The sequence below is a fragment of the Crocodylus siamensis genome, chromosome 6, assembly GCF_052110815.1.
Source record: "Crocodylus siamensis isolate JL-2025a chromosome 6, ASM5211081v1, whole genome shotgun sequence".
NCBI lineage: Eukaryota > Metazoa > Chordata > Crocodylia > Crocodylidae > Crocodylus > Crocodylus siamensis.
In genome coordinates this window covers 48312069-48330895 of record NC_143400.1, presented here as the reverse complement: position 1 = coordinate 48330895, position 18827 = coordinate 48312069, and the positions used below count along the sequence as shown (strand labels likewise).

Below are 18827 nucleotides of genomic sequence, written 5' to 3'. Positions count from 1 at the left end.
TGTTAATGTTACAAGTGCTGTTGAACAAATCTCAGGGTAAGCCAGATGCCATGCCACCCTAGCTGAGAATTGCTGTCCCAGTGTAAGCAACATAGCACAGATCCTCCATCTCCTTGTTTCTACTGATAACCCTAGCCATGGTGCTACCTGTGGCCAGGTCTGGATTCAGGGTCCTGGGGTGTCAAATAGCCTTGGTCAACCTCCCCATCCCTAAGGCTAGGGCCACCTCTCCCTGGAGTGCTTTCCCCACACTGGAGTATATACAGTCTAACTATGTACAGAGTTTATTATTTACAACATGGTCAACATATGAATGAGTTTAATAGCCGAACAGGATATCAATAATCTAGTTGTCAAAGGCAGGTATTGATGAACTAAAATGCCCTATATAAATTGAATCAAAAGACACCCCCAGTACATCTCCCCAGCTTAAACCTTGAGACTCCAGTGAATTTCAGCAGGAGCACACAGGGTTAACCAGACATCAGCTGTCCTTCACACTGGCAGCCCAAGACCCACGGCTGGTACTGCTGCTTTGGGACGTCCTGCTCTCTGCCAGACCCTCATGGGGAAGAGCAGCTCACCTCTGCTCCAGCTGTCTGTGGTATCCGCAAAGAAATGCGAACTACCCCCCCTCTCCAAAGCACCTTTCTCCAATTCCCAGACATGGCCCCTTGCCCTGATGACGGAAACAACCCCGGCCCCAGGCTGTTCTCAGTGAACTCTGCCCAGAGGCTTCCCAGACCAACACCCTGCCCTCCTAGGGAAGTGTAGTTACCACCTTTTTCCCCTCCACATAGGTCCTTTGGCCTCTCAGGGGGAAAAAGGAGACCAGGTTGTCTTCTCTCCATCACTAGGGCAGGTTCACTTCTCAGGCAGGGTGCAGGGTGGTTTCTCCCTGAGATCAGTGGCCCTAGGCTCCTTTCCATCTCTGATCCTGGCCTGGTTCCCTCCCCTCTCCTGCCTCAGGAGTCAATCAAAAAGCATGCAGAAGCTCTTGCAAGCACCAACTTTCTGCAAACTTTCCTGCTCTGCCTTCGCAGGGATCCTGAGCCCTGCTGCAAATCCAGCAGCAGCTGTTACATATTAAAGTAAGTTTTGAGTAAGCTGTATCCACCAGAAGGGCATCCATTATAAGTTTTAAATAGAGGGAGAAGCTCTCTCTTCATTTTCTAGATGTTTCTAATGATTATTTCCCCTCATTTTTAACCATGTATGTCTTATTTGCAATTGGAATTGATTTGCAGTTAAATTTACTGCTAGTGGCCTTTGCTACATCTGTGGTTTTCTTTCCTTGTATCAGGTTCTTGTATTGTACCAGGCAGAATTTTCCTGATGGATGATTTCTGTCTTCATAACAACAGTATAAATAGTTTTATGCAGGCTCCATGAGACAGGAGGAACAGTACTGTTCATACATATTACCAGGTCTACAGATGTTATAGTATTTGGGCATGAGCTATGGTACATGCCAGATGTATGAAGTGCAGCAGCCTTGTGAGCACTACTCTCCATGCTTTAAAACTCTCTCTCTTAAAAGTAATAAGTGCAACTTGCGTCTCAAACCAGGAAAGAATGAAATAAAGGTCCCTAACTTCCTATGTATTTCCATAGCTAGCTTTTCTATCTCTTGTGACTCTGAGAATCAAAGATCCTGGGGACAGCCAGTTTTAGGGGTGATGCGTAGTGGGTACATGCAGGTGCACATGCACCCCCTGAGCATAGTGGTGCACCCCCCTACAAAAAAGGGAGAGGGAGGGTCCCAGTGCTTCCACCACGCTACATGTCCAAAGTTTGCAGGGCAGTGCATGGCATTAAAAAGTTACTGCAGGGGAAGACTTCTTATTGGGCGTGGCTGCACACACATGCAGCTTAGAGAGAACCTTGGTCAGGACCCCTAAGCTGCACAGGCCCCTGTTGGCTCCCCTCCTGTGAGATCCTGCCCCAGTGGGAAACCCTCTTTCCCCACAACTCATGACCTCTGGTTTTGCAGGGCTGTCTCTGGCTCCAGTGAGGGTGGCTCTGTGCTGCATGGACTCTCTCACCCAGTGTGGTGGCCCACTCGTGGCTCTGTGCACTTCAGGTCTTGTTCTTCTGCCTGGATATGTTGGAGGCCCAGACCTCCTTGCGTGGTGCTGGGGCTCAATCAGCTCTTGACAGGCAGAGCTGGTGGGAAATTGATGCACATGTCTACTCGAAGCACTAGTTTTCCGTCAAAATTGGTTTCAGTGGAAGGATTTAGCCAGCGTGATTCCAGGATAAAACAAACAAACAAGTCTCCAAGTGCCACTACAGCTACGTGAAGAAACTTGGCACAGCTCTGGTCTTGGCTCGTAGTTGTGTCTTTGTCCCATGACAAGAGCTACAGTTGCCTAGAGCAGGGATTGGCAAAATGCGGACCAGGGGCCGGATGCAGCCTACCAGGCCATTCCATCTAGCCCGTGAGGCCCCGGAAAAAACTTACAAAATTAATATTTGTGCACCCCTGGCTGCCTGTCATGTGGCCCTCAATGGCTTTCCAGAACTCAGAAAGCAGCCCTCCACCGAAGATAGTTGCCCACCCCGGGTCTAGAGGGACAGAGGGTAATTGCTGTTGCAGTTTGTGCCCAAATAGGCACTATTGTCTTTGTACAGGTTTTGGTACCAGTGTGTGGTTTGTAACTCTATTTCTTGCTCTAGCAAAATAAATTCACCCAAATGTGTACCTGCTGGTATTAAATGGGAGACTCCATCCTGCAGGGCACTGAGGGGGCAATCTGCTGCCCCGACCCCTTAGCCCAGGAAGTCTGCTGCTCCCCGGGGGCCCGCATCCGAGACATTGCAGAGAGGATCCCACAGCTCCTCCGGCCTACAGACCACTACCCCATGCTCCCGATTCATGGGGGCACCAATGATACGGCTCAGAGCACCCCCAGCCAGGTCATGAGGCGCTACAGGGAGTTGGGAGCGGGGCTTAGGGGTCTGGGAGCTCAGGTGGTGTTTTCAATCGATCCTCCCAGTCTCGGGCTATGGGCTGAGGAGGGAGAGGAGGATCCACGCAGTGAACCAAAGACTGCGGCGCTGGTGTTATCGGGAAGGCTTTGGCTTCCATGACCACAGCCTGCTCTTTGGAGAGAGAGGCAGTGAGCTGCTGGGAAGAGATGGCCTCCACCTCTCTCCCCTGGGGAGGAGGCTCTTCTCAGCCAGGCTGGCTGACCTGCTCCACCGGGCTTTAAACTAAGCCCACTGGGGGATGGGGGGGACTACTGCCCCTGCTGGCCCACTGAACGGCCCTTGCAAAGCCAGTGGACCAAGGCACTTAAGGGGGCACTTAAGGGAGCCCACCCCTGCCCCAGCCCTGGCACAATCTGTGGGCAAGGCAAGAGCCCCCAAGGGCACACTTGCCTGCCTGTACACCAATGCAGGAGCCTGGGCAACAAGCAGGACGAGCTCGTCCTCCTGCTCAGTGCAAAGAAATATGATGTCATTGGGATAAACAGAGACCTGGTGGGACTCCACCCATGACTGGACCACGGGTATAGAGGGCTATACCCTATACAGGAGGGATCGTGCTGACAGAAGGGGCGGGGGTGTAGCTCTCTCTGTGAAGGAAAGAGACATGTCCCTGCAAGCTGATGTTGGCGACCGGCATGGACAGCTAGAGACCCTCTGGGTAAAAATTCGTGGGGAATTCGGCACAGGGGACACAACGGTGGGAGTCTACTACAGACCTCCCACTCAAAGTCCCGAGCTTGACCAGGAGTTCACCCAGGAACTGACTGAGGCTGCTTGCTCCAGGACCTTGGTTGTCATGGGGGACTTCAATTACCCGGACATCTCGTGGGAAGATCACTCAGCTAAATCTGAGCGGGCGCAAAGCTTTCTCTCATGCGTGGATGACCTCTACCTGACTCAAGAGGTCTATGGGCCAACGAGAGGCAAAGCGCTGCTTGACCTGGTACTGGCTATGGGGGATGACCTAATCGGCGACCTAGTGATTGATGGGAAGTTGGGTGACAGCGACCACGAGCTGATCACCGTCACCATCCGCTGTAAAGCTGGCAAGTCAGTCAGCAACACAGAAGTCCTTGACTTCAGAAAAGCCAACTTTGACAAGCTCAAGAGGCTAGTCGGTCAGGCCCTCAGGGACCATGACCCCAGGGAGTTGGGAGTTCAAGAAGAGTGGTTGCTTCTCAAGGAAGCGATCCTCAGTGCACAAGCTAAATCTATTCCAACATGGAGGAAAGGCAGCAAGAAGGCACAACAGCCCCCCTGGCTCTCCAGAGACCTAGCGGACCTACTGTGGCTAAAAAGGAAAGCCTACAAAGGATGGAGGACAGGATTCACCTCCAAGGAGGATTACTCCGTGCTGGTCCGGTCCTGCAGGGAGCAAACCAGGAAAGCCAAGGCTGCAACTGAACTCCAACTAGCTTCAGGCATCAAGGACAACAAAAAGTCCTTTTTCAGGTATGTGGGGAGCCGGAGGAAAAGCAAGGGCAATGTTGGACCCCTGCTAAACCAGATGGGGCAACTGACAACTGACGCCCAGGAAAAAGCCAACCTATTAAATAGGTACTTTGCGTCAGTCTTTCATCAGTCACACGGGACGCCCATGCCTGCTATGGGACAGGGAGATCCGGGTGATGGGGATCCCCTACCCTCCATAAATGCTGACCTCGTGAAGGAACATCTTGAGAAGCTGGATACCTTCAAGTCAGCTGGCCCTGACAATCTGCACCCCAGGGTACTCAAGGAGCTGGCAAGCGTCATAGCCCAGCCCCTGGCATGGATCTTTGAAAACTCCTGGTGCTCTGGTGTAGTGCCCGAAGACTGGAAGAAGGCCAATGTGGTGCCGATCTTCAAGAAAGGGAGGAGAGTGGATCCGGCTAACTACAGGCCCATTAGCCTGACTTCTATCCTGGGGAAGATCTTAGAAAAGTTTATTAAGGAGGCCATCCTTGAGGGACTGGCCCAGGCTAACATTCTAAGGGACAGCCAGCATGGGTTTGTTGCGGGTAGGTCTTGTTTGACCAATCTCATTTCCTTCTATGACCAGGTGACCTATCACCTGGACAAGGGAGAAGAGATTGATGTCATATATCTTGACTTCAAAAAAGCTTTTGATCTGGTATCCCATGAGCACCTCTTGGCCAAACTGCCCAGTTGTGGCTTTGGCTCCACCACGATCTGCTGGCTGGGAAATTGGCTTCGTGGTCGGACCCAGAGGGTTGTGATTGATGGCAGTCACTCATCGTGGTGCCCTGTGACCAGTGGGGTCCCTCAAGGCTCTGTCCTGGGACCCGTAGTGTTCAACATCTTCATTAATGATGTGGACATTGGAGTCAGGAGTGGACTGGCCAAGTTCGCCGATGACACCAAACTTTGGGGCAAAGCATCCACGCCAGAAGATAGGCGAGTGATCCAGGCTGACTTGGACAAGCTCAGCAAATGGGCAGATGAGAACCTCATGGTGTTTAACACCGAAAAATGCAAGGTTCTCCACCTTGGGAGGAAAAACCTGCAGCACCCTTATAGGCTCAGCAGTACTATGTTGGTTAGCACTACAGAAGAAAAAGACTTGGGGGTCATCATTGACCACAAGATGAACATAAGCCTCCAATGCGATGCTGCGGCTAGTAAAGCGACCAAAATGCTGGCGTGCATCCATAGATGCTTCTCGAGCAAATCCCGGGACGTCATTCTCCCCTTGTACTCGGCCTTAGTGAGGCCGCAGCTGGAGTACTGTGTCCAGTTTTGGGCTCCACAATTCAAAAAGGATGTGGAGAAGCTTGAGAGAGTCCAGAGGAGAGCCATGCGCATGATCAGAGGTCAGGAAAACAGATCTTATGATGACAGGCTGAGAGCCATGGGACTCTTTAGCCTGGAAAAGCGCAGGCTCAGGGGTGATCTGATGGCCACCTATAAGTTTATCAGGGGTGAACACCAGGATCTGGGGGAACGTCTGTTCACCAGAGCGCCCCAAGGGATGACTAGGTCGAACGGTCACAAACTCCTACAAAACCGTTTCAGGCTGGACATAAGGAAGAATTTCTTTACTGTCCGAGCCCCCAAGGGCTGGAACAGTCTGCCAGCGGAGGTGGTTCAAGCATCTACATTGAACACCTTCAAGAGTAAATTGGATGCTTATCTTGCTGGGATCCTATGACCCCAGCTGACTTCCTGCCCTCTGGGCAGGGGGCTGGACTCGATGATCTCCCGAGGTCCCTTCCAGCCCTAATGTCTACGAAATCTATGCCTCCAAACCTCCCCCTTGGCACACCCCAAGCCTTACAGCTGTACCAGACCTTCTTATGTCATACACTCGCCGCTCCTGGGCTCCTATTCCCTTCTCGCCTGCTCCCGGGCCTATTCGCCCCCCCGGGCTTCTGTTCGGCTCTGTCGAGCTCTTATCGGTCCAGCCCCAATCCGCATGTCAGCCCCTCTCCGGGCTTATGCCGTGCGCCTGCCCCCTTTCCAGGACGTATACCGTGCGCCTGCCCTTCTCCGGGGCTGAGTGACGGTAGGATACTGATCGCTCCTGGGGCCTGTGCCGCGCTTCCTGCATGTCCCGCCCTTACTCAGGCTTCTCAAAGCTGGGCTCAGGCAGCCCTTTCCCCACCTGGCCCCAGACCCACTTTCTCAGGCCTAGCTCACGCACCTCTCATGCCCATTGTCCCCTCTGGGGCCTATGTCACGCCTCTTGCGCGATACAGGCTCTGAGAGGGCGAGGAAGCACCTCTCACGCTCATGTCACACTTCTCATGCCGCTCGCGCTTCTCACGTCCAGGGATCAGGTGGCCCGTAGCCGTGTCTGGCCCTCGACCCTACCTCCGGGTCGTATGCCCTACCGGGCAACTGCCCTCGTGGGCTGGGGTCCCAACCCCACAATCACCAGATGCCTCTCCGGCACTCTAAATTACTGTGCCCACTGTGGCACTGCTCACTGTGCCCGCTGGGCACCAGGAACCCCCAAGCTACTAGGGAACCCCCGTAAGGCCTCCTCACACCCCTACAGCCTCACCCGGTGCTCCAGTCAGGGTCAACACCCCCAACACACACCCCACCAGCGCAAACAGCTGTGCCCGCCTGGCACCACTTGCTGTGCTCTCTGGGCACTAGGAACCCCCAGATTATAGGGGAGCTCCTGTGAGGCCTCCTCACACCCCTACAGCCTCACCCGGTCCTCCAGTATAATAATTACAAGTCAACAAAACTATAAGCCAGCCAGCTACAACACATCATAAGCCCCCAAGCTCATAATACCAACTCTGCACTATGCTGGCTCTTTCATACCTCCGTCAGGGTTCTCTCTACCCCTGCATTATTGCAGCCGGTCAGAGTGGTCAGGCTGCAACCATCAATTCAATCTGCTCAGCTCTCCCACAAAGCTCCTACTTCTGCAGCTACCAGAGAAGAACTACTAGCTAGGTTTTGGCTTAGCTGTTTATAAAGGCCTAGCCCTGCCCCTTTTTGGCCATGTGACCAGCCTGGTTGCCCTAGCAACCCACATCTGTGCTGCCAGGGAGCTTCAGCAGCCCTATTCCTACTGCTAGTAGCAGGCACCCTGGTGCCCTGCTACACCTCCAATTACTCATTCTTGAACAAAGGACAATTCTTGTGTGTCAGCAGCAGTTAGTTTCCATTCAGAACTGATCAACTCCCTCCCATGGCAAAAACCTGAAAATACCAAGAGTTAAAATGCTCTTTCTTGACATAACATAGTCATTGGAATCAGTGGTAAACCTGTAGTTGACTGCAAGAATGAATGTTTTTCCTATCCTTTTTTAAGCCCTTTATGAAATAGGAGGGTGTTTAGCTGTGGAGTCTGCCACCAAGAGGACACGGCGATACATGCACACAAGCAGGGAAGGGGAAATACAATTGGATTCTAGAACCTAGATCAGCATTGTCATGTGATGATTTCAGTTGTGAAATTTGTGCTTAGAAAACAAATGCTCCTTAAAGCTCAAGGACATTTGGATCCACAGTTTGGGGTGAGACACACTTAATAAAGAAAAAACAAGAAGGATTAAAAAGCTTAAAATATGTCGGGGTGACTTACTATAATAAAACACTCATTCTTGTAATGACACAACATATTGTTAGGAGGGGCCTAAAAACTTAGGTAGATATGAATATAGAGGGAGAGTTGGATGCCAATGAAAATTACGCAGAGAGATGTACAGATGCATGCAAATATTTCTTAATTACTTCTCACTTGATAGCTCCATATTGGGGAAAGAGGCTTAGTTTGAAGTCATTTTCCTACCTATGATTCTCCTCAACGCATCTTTCGCATCCTTATTCCTGAGGCTGTAGATGAAGGGATTCAACATGGGGATGACAAGGGTATAAAACACAGACAAGACCTTGCTCAGATGTGGGGAAGACAGAGAACCCGGCTGGGCATACATAAAGGAAACCGTCCCAAAAAATAAAGCCACAGCCACCGTATGGGAGGAGCAGGTGGATAAGGTCTTGAGTCTGCCCTTGGCCGAGTGAATCCTGAGAATGGCATAGATGATGCAGGCATAGGAGATGAGGATGATTCCTGAGGTGATCACTATGATGAGGCCAGATACAAGAAACATTACCAGTTCATTGATGTAAATATTGGTACATGATAGATTTAGCAGGGGGGGAAAGTCACAGAAGAAATGGTTGATCTCTTTAGGCCCGCAGTAGCTCAGTGCAAAGGTGAAGCTGGTTTGCACTATCGATTCGGTGCCACCACAGATATAGGAGACCATGATGAGCTGAACACAGGCCCTTTTGGACATGGTGACACGATAGTGGAGCGGGTTACAGATGGCTATGTAGCGATCATATGCCATTGCTGTCAGGATGAAAGCTTCTGTGGTGATAAAGAGAGCAAAGAAGAACAACTGAGCAGCACATCCATAGTAGGAAATGGTTTTGCTGCCTTGTAGGAAGGTGGCCATGGCTTTGGGAGCAATGGTTGAGGAGTAGCAGAGGTCTAAGAGAGACAGGTTCATGAGGAAGAAATACATGGGGGTGTGAAGGCGAGGGTCAATTCGAATGATGAGAACCATGATAGTGTTCCCTAGCACAGTGGCCGTGTAAATCAGAAGGAACACCACAAAGGGCAGCACCTGAATCCCAGGTCCACTCCCGAATCCCAGCAGGATGAATTCTGTCACAGCCGTGTAGTTGTTCTCCCCCATAGACACTGCCATAGCTCATCTCTCCTTTGGGGGTAAAAAATAGGTTAAAGAAGGAGGACTAAGCTTAACGTCCCTTTGTGTATGACTGGCAGAACCCTTCACACGTTACTTAAATGTTGACTTAATACGTCTACAGGAAGTCTATTGAAAGTCTGAGTTTTCTACTATGAAGCTATACCTCCATATCATTTCTCCATATGATAACAATTGTTACAAGTGCCTTTGGCAGAATATTAGCAAAATCTTTCAATTTCCCTTGTCATTCTCAGGTCTCCATTTGGAAATATGTGTTGCTCAGCCTTGTTATTTTGGGTTGAATGCGACTCCCAGTCTATACGTGCATATACTGTAAACTGAGTGTGTACAACACAGGGATTTCTGTGCTCCAGACAATGACTTTTCACTGAACTAGACCAGATTTCTCTTTATGGATTCAAAGATAAACAGATACTGAATCCTATCATTAGAGTATCCCATAATTATTACTGTATGCTTTCCCTGTATTCTATATTTTCATCAGCGGTATCTTACCTCCATCGAAATGAAACCTGTGGAGGTTGGAACCAAGAGAATCTGGAACATATCCAGGGTGCCTACCTGTATCTTTAGGTACCTACGTGGTTCAAATATGTCCCCCAAACTCCTCTGGTGTTGTCTGAAAACACCAACCTCATGTAAGCAGAAGGGAAAGGACTGGGTTCTTGATAAAGACTGGCCCATTCAGCTCACCTTCCTACCTTCCTTTCTTACATTGCACAATATGTCTAGAAGTTTTGTTTTGGGAGCTCCAGCAATTGTTTTAACAGAATATAGAGTTTATAATGAAATAAACATTTTTACATACATTGCTGACTTTCCAAACCTCTGGAAATAGATACATATGCCAATCCATGCATAAAACTTAAACAGCAAAGAAAAAAACAAACTTAATGAAGTACATGGTACTTAGGAAAAACGATTGTTTTGTTTTCAATATTATAAGGTGTTTGGCTGAACAATTTAACTTTTGAATAAAAAATAAGAGGTTTCATTTAAAAAATAGGACTGTCTCTATTACCAGAATATAAAAATAGCCAGCTTAAATCAGCATACACCCACCCACAAAAAGTCTCTTTGCATGGGAAAAAGAAGTTGAATGTAAAATATTCTGTATTTTGTCATCTTTTTTACATCCACAACTCTATCAATAAGACATTAAATGCTACCTAATCCCTTCACTTTCCTAGCGACTGGTACCTGAAAAGTAGAAGTAGAATGAAGTTTTTTGTCTGGTTTTACCTCTTTCTCATGCACAACACTATCCATGACATACTGAAAAGCCTCCCAACACCTTCACATCCCTATCTTGAAAGAAAGACATACCCCAGCATCATTCAACTCAGTCTCTTTCAGAGTCTTTGGCAACAGCCTCCTGTGCTGTTGTATGTGAAGGTTGGCACCTTTCACTGCCCCCACAATCCAAGGATTTGAGTAGGAAATTTGCTTTAATTCTGCTAACTGACCTGGGATCTTTACTGCCCTCGAGTCCTTTCTGCCAAGCTCAAGTGCTGGGACTGTTCTAGCAGTTATATTGAGGGGAATGGCATTGAATCTGGCCAAACTGCAGAAGTTGTCCAAAAGGAGGCGGCTGGTGCTTCCCTTCTTAACAAAGGGCCTTGAGGTCTCCAGAGGAAAGGTGCTATGAGAATTCATGACTGCAGGGAGGCTCTCCCTAGTGACAGAGATGTGTTTTCAGTCCCAACCCTGTGGATTTGTACTGGAGAGACCTAGAGAGGCACTAAATAGAAGCCCTTGAATGAATGCAATGAAAATTATCTCATTCACATGAACGGCCGTCAGACCAAGCTGGCATCAAGGTCTGGGGATATTATTTCCTGTTCTCTGCTCTTGCTCTGTCTTCTTATGTGCCTGTGTCTCAGGTCCTGCCTGACCCTGAGGCCGTGAGCCTTTTGGGACCTGGGCTGGAGAAGGATGTGGGGCGCACAGTGTATGTGCAGAGCAGAACAACATTGTCCTGCAGTGGGCTCTGGGCCATTCTTCATCGTGTCCTGGAAGGAAATGAACCATATCCATTTACAGCCATGTTTCTTGTTCTTGTTTGGGCTTTTTCTTCACCTCTTGTTTTACTCCCTTTTGTTTGTCACATTTCCAAGCTCCAAACCCTCAGGGCCTGGCATGGGAGCAGCAGGCCCTGTTACTGTGCTGCTCCCGTCTCCATGCCATTCTCTCACCATTCACCCTTTTACACACACTCATACATAAAGGCTATGTGGAGTTCATTCACTTATATCAAGCAGAAGGATACAAAATGGAGTTTTGAAGTTGCTTACAGGACAAGACTAACATGGTTATATTTCACAATTATTACACTTTGTGTTAACATCAGAGACATTAGTTCAGTTCATGCTACAGAGGGGAGAGAGAAAGCAAGGAGAGAAGGAAGAGGGAAAAGAAAATGGAGGGAAGAGAGAGAGAGAGAGAGGCACGGGGAGAAGCAGGAGCCTGGGGAGGGAACGCAGGTAGGTTGGCCTTGTCAGGCCGTTGGGAAGGTGGCAGCCGGAGGGCAGTTGTGGGCAGAAGGGGAGTGGGGGCTGCCTCAGAGCTCTGCAGACTTGGGCCACAGCTGGGCCCCCGCTGGCCCCCACAGCGGAGTCCGGCCTGGCCCACACAGCTCCGTGGGATGGGGCACAACTGGCCCGCCTGTGAGAGGATGCTGTCTGGCAGGGGCAGGACGCTGGGTTTGGGGGGCTCCCAGCTCAGCGTCTGTGCACATTGGGCACAGCACGAGTGGGGTGGAGTCCCCGAGGGTACAGCACGGGCCCCTGGGGCTCTGGGAACAGCTGTGCAAAGCTGCGTAATTACCCCCGCTGTCCTAGTCCGTCCAGTCCCAAGCAGCGCATGGCTCAGCTGCCACTTCTCCTCGCTGGTGCTGACTCGGCCGGGGCTATCGCATCCTGCACTGCACGCAGGGAAGCACCAGCTGGGCCGGCTTTGCTGCATGCTGGTTGGGATGGGATGGGCCCAGCCAGGTCATCACCTGAAATAAGAAGCAGCGACTGAGCCTTGTGCTGCTTCCTCGCATGCTACTCCGCACAGGCTCAGCCACAGCTTTGCCTTTCTAGTACCAACCTGTGCCAGGCAGTGCAGGGAAGCGGCATGTGGCTCAGCTGCTGCTTCTCTTTGCTGGGGCCGACTCCGCCGGGCCCGTCCTGACCCAAGCAGAACACAGCAAAGCTGGCCCGGCTGCTGCTTCCCCGTGTGCCACTCAGGATGGGCTGGGCCAAGCCTGGAGGGCACCGGTGATAGGCTGGCAGAGGTAAGGGAAGGCATGGCTGAGCTGTGTGCCTCTCCGGCCCGGCCGGACTGGTCCTGAGTGGCACTCTTTGCCGCCGACTGAACCTCCTCTTCTCCTTGCCAGTGTCGACCTGGCCGGGTCTGTCCTGTCCCATCCCATCCTGAGCGGCACGCAGCAAAGCTGGCCCAGACGTTGCTTCATCGTGTGCTGCTAGGGGTGAGATGGGCCGAGCTGAGTCGGCACCAGTGATGAGAAGGAGCTGAGTGGCGCCTGCCCCCACCCGTCCCCATGCTGCTCCCCATTGCCCCCCCACTGCAGCCACTTCCGTCTGCTCCCCCACCACTTCTAGCCTGGCTCCAGAAGCACCATGGGGCTCCTGGCCACTGGGCTGTTGCAGCGGTTTCCCCTCCTCCACCATCCGATCTTACCTTACCTTCCACCCAGATTGTGGGGGGTGGTGAACCACTGCAGGGTCACGAGGCCAGAAGCCACAGAGGCTTGTGGTTTGGGGCTGAAGGTGGGAGCAGGGAGGGAGTAGGGTCTAGGGGCAGGGTGGAGCCAGGTTCGCCTTGCTGCTCAGCCACAGGCTCCTGCTGGGTTCTGCTGCTGCATCTTTGACAGGCAGAGAGGGGCACATAAAAATGAATTTTCCAAAATTATTGAGGCCCTGCAGGGTGGATAGAATGGACTGGCATGTTGGATCTTGCCATGGGCTGTATTTTGCCCACCCCTGCTGTAGATCATATCAAGAAACACCTTGAGAGAGTGGACACCTTCACATCATCCAGCAGAGACCCAGTGTGGGAATTATTAAGATTAAGGCCCATGGGCAGCCTCCCTTACTCAACTTTTGATAAGAACCAGTTATGGTGGGCAAGTAATTGAGGGAAGGTGATGAATAGAGTCAGAATCAGTCAGGAGCCACACAGCCACCAAGAAGCATCATGGCTGCCCTTGTGCCCATGAGTCTGATACAAGGCACTTCTAGAGGGAAAAAGTGAAAACACTAACCCATGAAATACACAATCTGGGACAAAATATCTAATGGGTATTAGTAAGCACACAAGGCCATAATTGTTTGATGCCAGAGATCATGTGAAATTTCGGAAGTGGCCAAGAGGGTGAAATCCCCAGAGTCAAGCCCATGGTGCATGAACCACGTAGGTCTGGGTTCCCTACTAGCTTATGACTTTTGTATATGAGGCCTTGGAAATGTAAAGAATAAAAGATCTATCCAGTTATTCCTATTGCATGGTTGCTTGCCTGGCTAGGTTTAAATCCAGAGAAAGGGCACAAATGTGTTTCCACCCTGTGTGGAAACCACTTCAATATTGACCACTTGAGTAGGACACCGTTTGCCAACCTGCTCAGCTTCTGCTGCATGTGTCAGCATGTGTTTGCTCTCATAGGAAGGTATCATGTGTCACAATGAATATTTTATGTAGGGAAAAACGTTGAATGTGTTTTCAGTTGTTAAGTCAGCAAGATGTTGAATATGTAACTGCAATGGAAAGAGAAGAGATTGAGAAGGTTCAAGTGGGAACCTGATACAGTAGTCAGCCATCTAAAGCCTCGCTGTTGATGAGCAGGTCCACAAGCTTTTGGTAATAGGAATCATGACCATTTCTGCAAACTGGACTACTGACTTAGAGGAAATCAAGTTAGGCATGGTCAAGATAGTCCAAAGTTGCTTCATAAGTTTACCACCAGACATGTAAATCATATATTCTGTTAATAATGAAAACCATGCTGAGTTGACGGTAAAACATGTAAATGAAGAGGTCAAAATTATTCGTGACTCAAATGAAAAACGACGCTGAATGAAGGTGGTGGGTGCCTGTGTTTGGATGGGCAGCTTGTCCCTTGCATATTTAATAGGATGTTGTACCCTATCATTCGAAATTTTGCAATACTGATATTTCGTTGTAGCCTTCTGTTTGCACTGTGGTGTTGGATAGGCAAGCTATATAATTGGTTAGAATGGCAAAGGGAAAAGCAGGAGCTTGCACAGTGATTGCCGTAGCCCAGCAGGGGCAAGCCTGGATCTGCCCTCTGCTTTGCCATCAAGAACTTACTTGGTTGCTTGCTGAATTGTGGTAGGCCTAGAGCGCAGATGGAAGACATGGTGGCACCAGAGCAATGACATGACTGGAGTGGTACAACAGGTAGCATCCCCAAGTACCAACAGGGATTGGGGGTGGGGGGATGGCTTTTTTGCTGCTCCATAATTGTTTTTTCTTTCCCTCCTCACCAGAATTGGCAGCAGGAAGGAGATGGGGACAAGATGCAGTTACTGTGACAGCTTTCCCAAACTTTCTCAGTTCTGATCCCCTGGGTGGGGACCCCCTAACCCTCACCTCCTACATCCCAGTCATGTCTCTGACACTTAGCCTCCTGAACACCACAACCATCACAGCATTGTTGAAAGAAACACCATGCCTAACTACTTCCAGCATGGGGATACAGGCTGGGAGAACGGCACTGCTGTCTAAACACCTAATAATGTAAGGGACAATTTGTTAATTTGGTTGTCAAACAAAAAACACAACGTTTTTAAACTTTGTAAACATCCAAGTAGTGTGTTCTGGGTTCTTGCCACAACTGGACCTGGATGCCATGAATGGACCTGATGCAGTTAGGAAATCCACTACAGGCTAATCTGGGTATAAGAAGCCCTGCAGTGGAGAAGTGCACTAACCATACTGCCAGCATCTTCTACATGGCGGAGCACGTGATCCAAATGGCCAATTCAGCTGTGGACTTAACCATGCTTACGGACGGGTGTGCAAAGCGGGTCCTATTTGATTCGGACTTGGCCTGAGTCCAGGACAGTGATTCAATTCCTTGATTAAGATCACTGTCCCTGATTCGATTTGGCTGAATCAGAATCTGAAGATTTAATGCTGATTCAGAGAATCAGCAATTTGGACATAGACAGAGTTTCAAATGTTTTTTCTACATACTTGAGGTAGCAGGCGCAGCTTGTGAACACTACAATGCTGGGGTGCATGGAGTGTCCCAGAGGAGTGCAGGGGCGAGTGGGGTCCTCCATGTGCTTGGCAGTGAACCCAGAAGTGAACCAGAACTACTTCTGGTCCACTTCCGGGTCTCCCGGGGAATGTGCTGGGGAGCCCCCACATGCTCCCTCGCTCGGCGATCAGCCATGGGAGGACCACAGGTGTCCCCCCCCTCCCCCCAGATCCAGTAGGCACCAGTCTCCAGCCAGGGAGATGCAGGGGGGACCTTCAGTGCACTCCCCGGTGGACCTGGATATGGAATGGAAATGCTTCTGGTCCACTTCTAGGTGTGCTGCTCAGCGTGCTGGGGAGCCCCCTGTGCTGCTGTGGGACGCTCTGTGCCCCAGCATTGCAGCACTCATGAGCCCCTGCTACCTAGAGGTATGTAGAGAAAACATTTGAAGTTGTGTGTATGTCCAAATCTCTGACCTGTGTTCAAGGTTGAGGCCCATAAAGTTTGTGTAATGAGGCTACGGCACACCATGTAGCACGGGGCGAACTTTTATGAGCTGAATATTCTTGCTAATTAAATGCTTCAGGCCAGCTACCTGAATGTCTATCAACATACACATTCGGGGGAGGAGAGGAGATGAAGAAGGGGAAGACATATGCCCTATCTGTTGGGTTTATCTCAGTGGGAATCTATGCTTATGTAGATTCATCTCTAGGTGGAGAATCATATTAGTACATCTAGTAGTGCTAATATTACATAGCACCCTTTAAAAAATCTCAAGGTAACCCAGGGTACCATGCCACATTGGCTGAGAACCACTGTCCTAGTGTAAACAACATAGCACAGACTATGAACCTCCATCCCCTTGCTTCTATTTGACTAACTTGTGAGTAAGCAGCATCTATCAGGAGGGCACTCAGTATGGATTTAAGACCGCCATGGCGGGAGAAACTAACCTTTCCTCTGCTAGCTGCTTTTAATGGTTATTTTTTCTCATTTTTACAATGTGTGTCTTATTTTTAATTGGAATTGATTTGGAGTTAATTAATCGCTAGTGGCTTTTGCTATGTCTGTGGTTTTCTTTCTTTGTATCAGGTGCTTTATATTGTACTAACGATAGATGAATGATATCTGTGTATTCATATGAAGAGAGAATTTTCTGCAGGTTTCATGAGGCAGGAAGTACAGTAGTTTTCATGCATATTGCCTGGTGTAGAGTTGTTAAAGTATTTGGTTAAGAGCTATGTTAGATGCAGGAAGTATAAAGTGCAGCAGCCCCCGGATCACAGCTCTTGCTCCTTCATCACTTTTAAGACTGATATCCAACATACACATTCAAAGATGACTGTTTTTGCTAATCCTTTCCTAAGCCCTTTATGAAATAGCAGGGTGTTTAGCTGTGGTGTCAGCCCTTAGGAGGAGATGGACAAACATGGACACAAGCAAACACAAGCAGGGAAGGGGAAATACAATTGGACTGTAGAACCTAGATCAGCATTATCACGTGATGATTTCAGTTGTGAAAATTGTGGTTAGAAAACAAATGCTGCTTAAAATTCAAAGAAGTTTGTCACCACAGTCTGGAGTGAGATGTGCTTAAAAAAGGAAAGGATTTAAAAATTGAAAGAAAAACTTAAAATATGGGGGTGACTTACTATAATGAAACACTCATTCTTATAATAACACACCATATTGTTAGGAGAGGCCTAAAAACATAGGTAGATATAAATATAGAGGGAGAGTTGGAGGCTAATGAACATTAGGCAGAGAGATGTGCAGATGCATGCAAATCATTATTCATTATTTCCCACTTTATGAGCCTGAACTGTAGTTTAGTTCTATAAACACAGAAGAGGCTTAATTTGAAATCATTTTTCTACCTATGGTCCGCCTCAAAGCATCTTTCACATCCTTGTTCCTGAGGCTGTAGATGAAGGGATTCAACATGGGGATGACAAGGGTATAAAACACAGACACCACCTTGCTCAGATGTGGGGAAGACAGAGAACCTGGCTGGGCATACATAAAGGAAACGGTTGCAAAGAATAAAGCCACAGCCACCATGTGGGAGGAGCAGGTGGATAAGGTCCTGGACCTGCCCTTGGCTGAACGAATCCTGAGAATGGCATAGATGATGTAGGCGTAGGAGATGAGGATGGTTCCTGAGGTGCTCACTATGATGAAACCAGATAAAACAAACATTACCAATTTATTGATGTAAATATCGCTGCAGGACAGGTTTAGTAGCGGGGGACCATCACAGAAGAAATGGTTGATCTCTTTAGGCCCACAGTAGCTGAGTGAAAAGGTGAAGCTGGTTTCCACTAGCGAATGTGCGCCACCACAGATATAGGAGGCAACAATGAGCTGCACACAAAACCTTTTGGACATGGTGACAGGATAGAGCAGTGGGTTGCAGATGGCTATGTATCGATCGTATGCCATTGCTGTCAGGATGAGGGTTTCTATGACAACAAACACAGCAAAAAAGAAGAACTGTGCAGCACATCCATTGTAGGAAATGGTTTTGCTGCTTTGTAAGAAGGTGGCCATGGCTTTGGGGGCAATGGTTGAGGAGTAGCAGAGGTCTAGGAGTGACAGGTTCATGAGGAAGAAATACATGGGGGTGTGAAGGTGAGGGTCGATTCGAATGATGAGAACCATGATGGTGTTCCCTAGCATGGTTGTCAAGTAAATCACAAGGAACACCACAAAGGGCAGCACCTGAGTGCCAGCACCACTCCCGAATCCCAGCAGGATGAATTCTGTCACGGCCGTGTGGTTTTGCTCTCCTGTAGACTGCATCGCTCATCTCTGCCTGGGGGGCAAAGATGTGTATGGATGAAGGAAATAGCAAAGTGGCTAAACAGACTGCAGAACGCTTCAAGTCCCTTTGGGCTTATTGTGACAGAGCCCTTCAAAACTTACTTAAACCTCAACTTGATAAATCTACAGCAAGTCTATTGAAAATCAGAGTTTTCTTCAATGAATCTATTTTTACATATAATTTCTCCTTATGATAACACTTGGGGAAAGTGCCTTTGGTATAATATTAGCAAAATCTTCTCGTGTCTCTTGTCATTCACAGGTCTACTTTTGGAATGAAGTGTTATTCAGCCTTGGTGGAACGTAGCTCCCAGTCTGTGCATGTTTATACTTTAAACTGAGACGTTCCAATAGGGGGATACGGAAAGACTATTTTCCTGTTCTAAACCAAAACATTTTTCATTGGACTAGAGAGCATATTTACTCTCTTTGAATGCCAGTATGAACAAACCCTCAAGAAATACTTAAATGGATGAGTCTGCAGTTCACCTGATGGCATCTTTGCAACCGTGGCACATGTACCATTGCCAAACAGAAGCAATACCTGTGTCCTGTAGTAATGTCTATGGAAT

The 18827-nt window shown here is 49.0% G+C and overlaps 2 protein-coding genes across 2 annotated transcripts; both read right to left on the bottom strand.

Annotated features, from left to right (window-relative positions):
• Positions 1-8225: 8225 nt before the first annotated feature.
• LOC149862733 (olfactory receptor OR9H1-like) lies at positions 8226-9176 on the bottom strand. The gene has a single exon (XM_090053343.1). The coding sequence runs from the start codon at positions 9174-9176 to the stop codon at positions 8226-8228; it is 951 nt and encodes a 316-aa protein (XP_089909469.1).
• An 8110-nt stretch (positions 9177-17286) lies between these two features.
• On the bottom strand, positions 17287-18234 carry LOC149862732 (olfactory receptor OR9H1-like). Its single transcript, XM_090053031.1, has one exon. The coding sequence runs from the start codon at positions 18232-18234 to the stop codon at positions 17287-17289; it is 948 nt and encodes a 315-aa protein (XP_089909157.1).
• Positions 18235-18827: the final 593 nt, after the last annotated feature.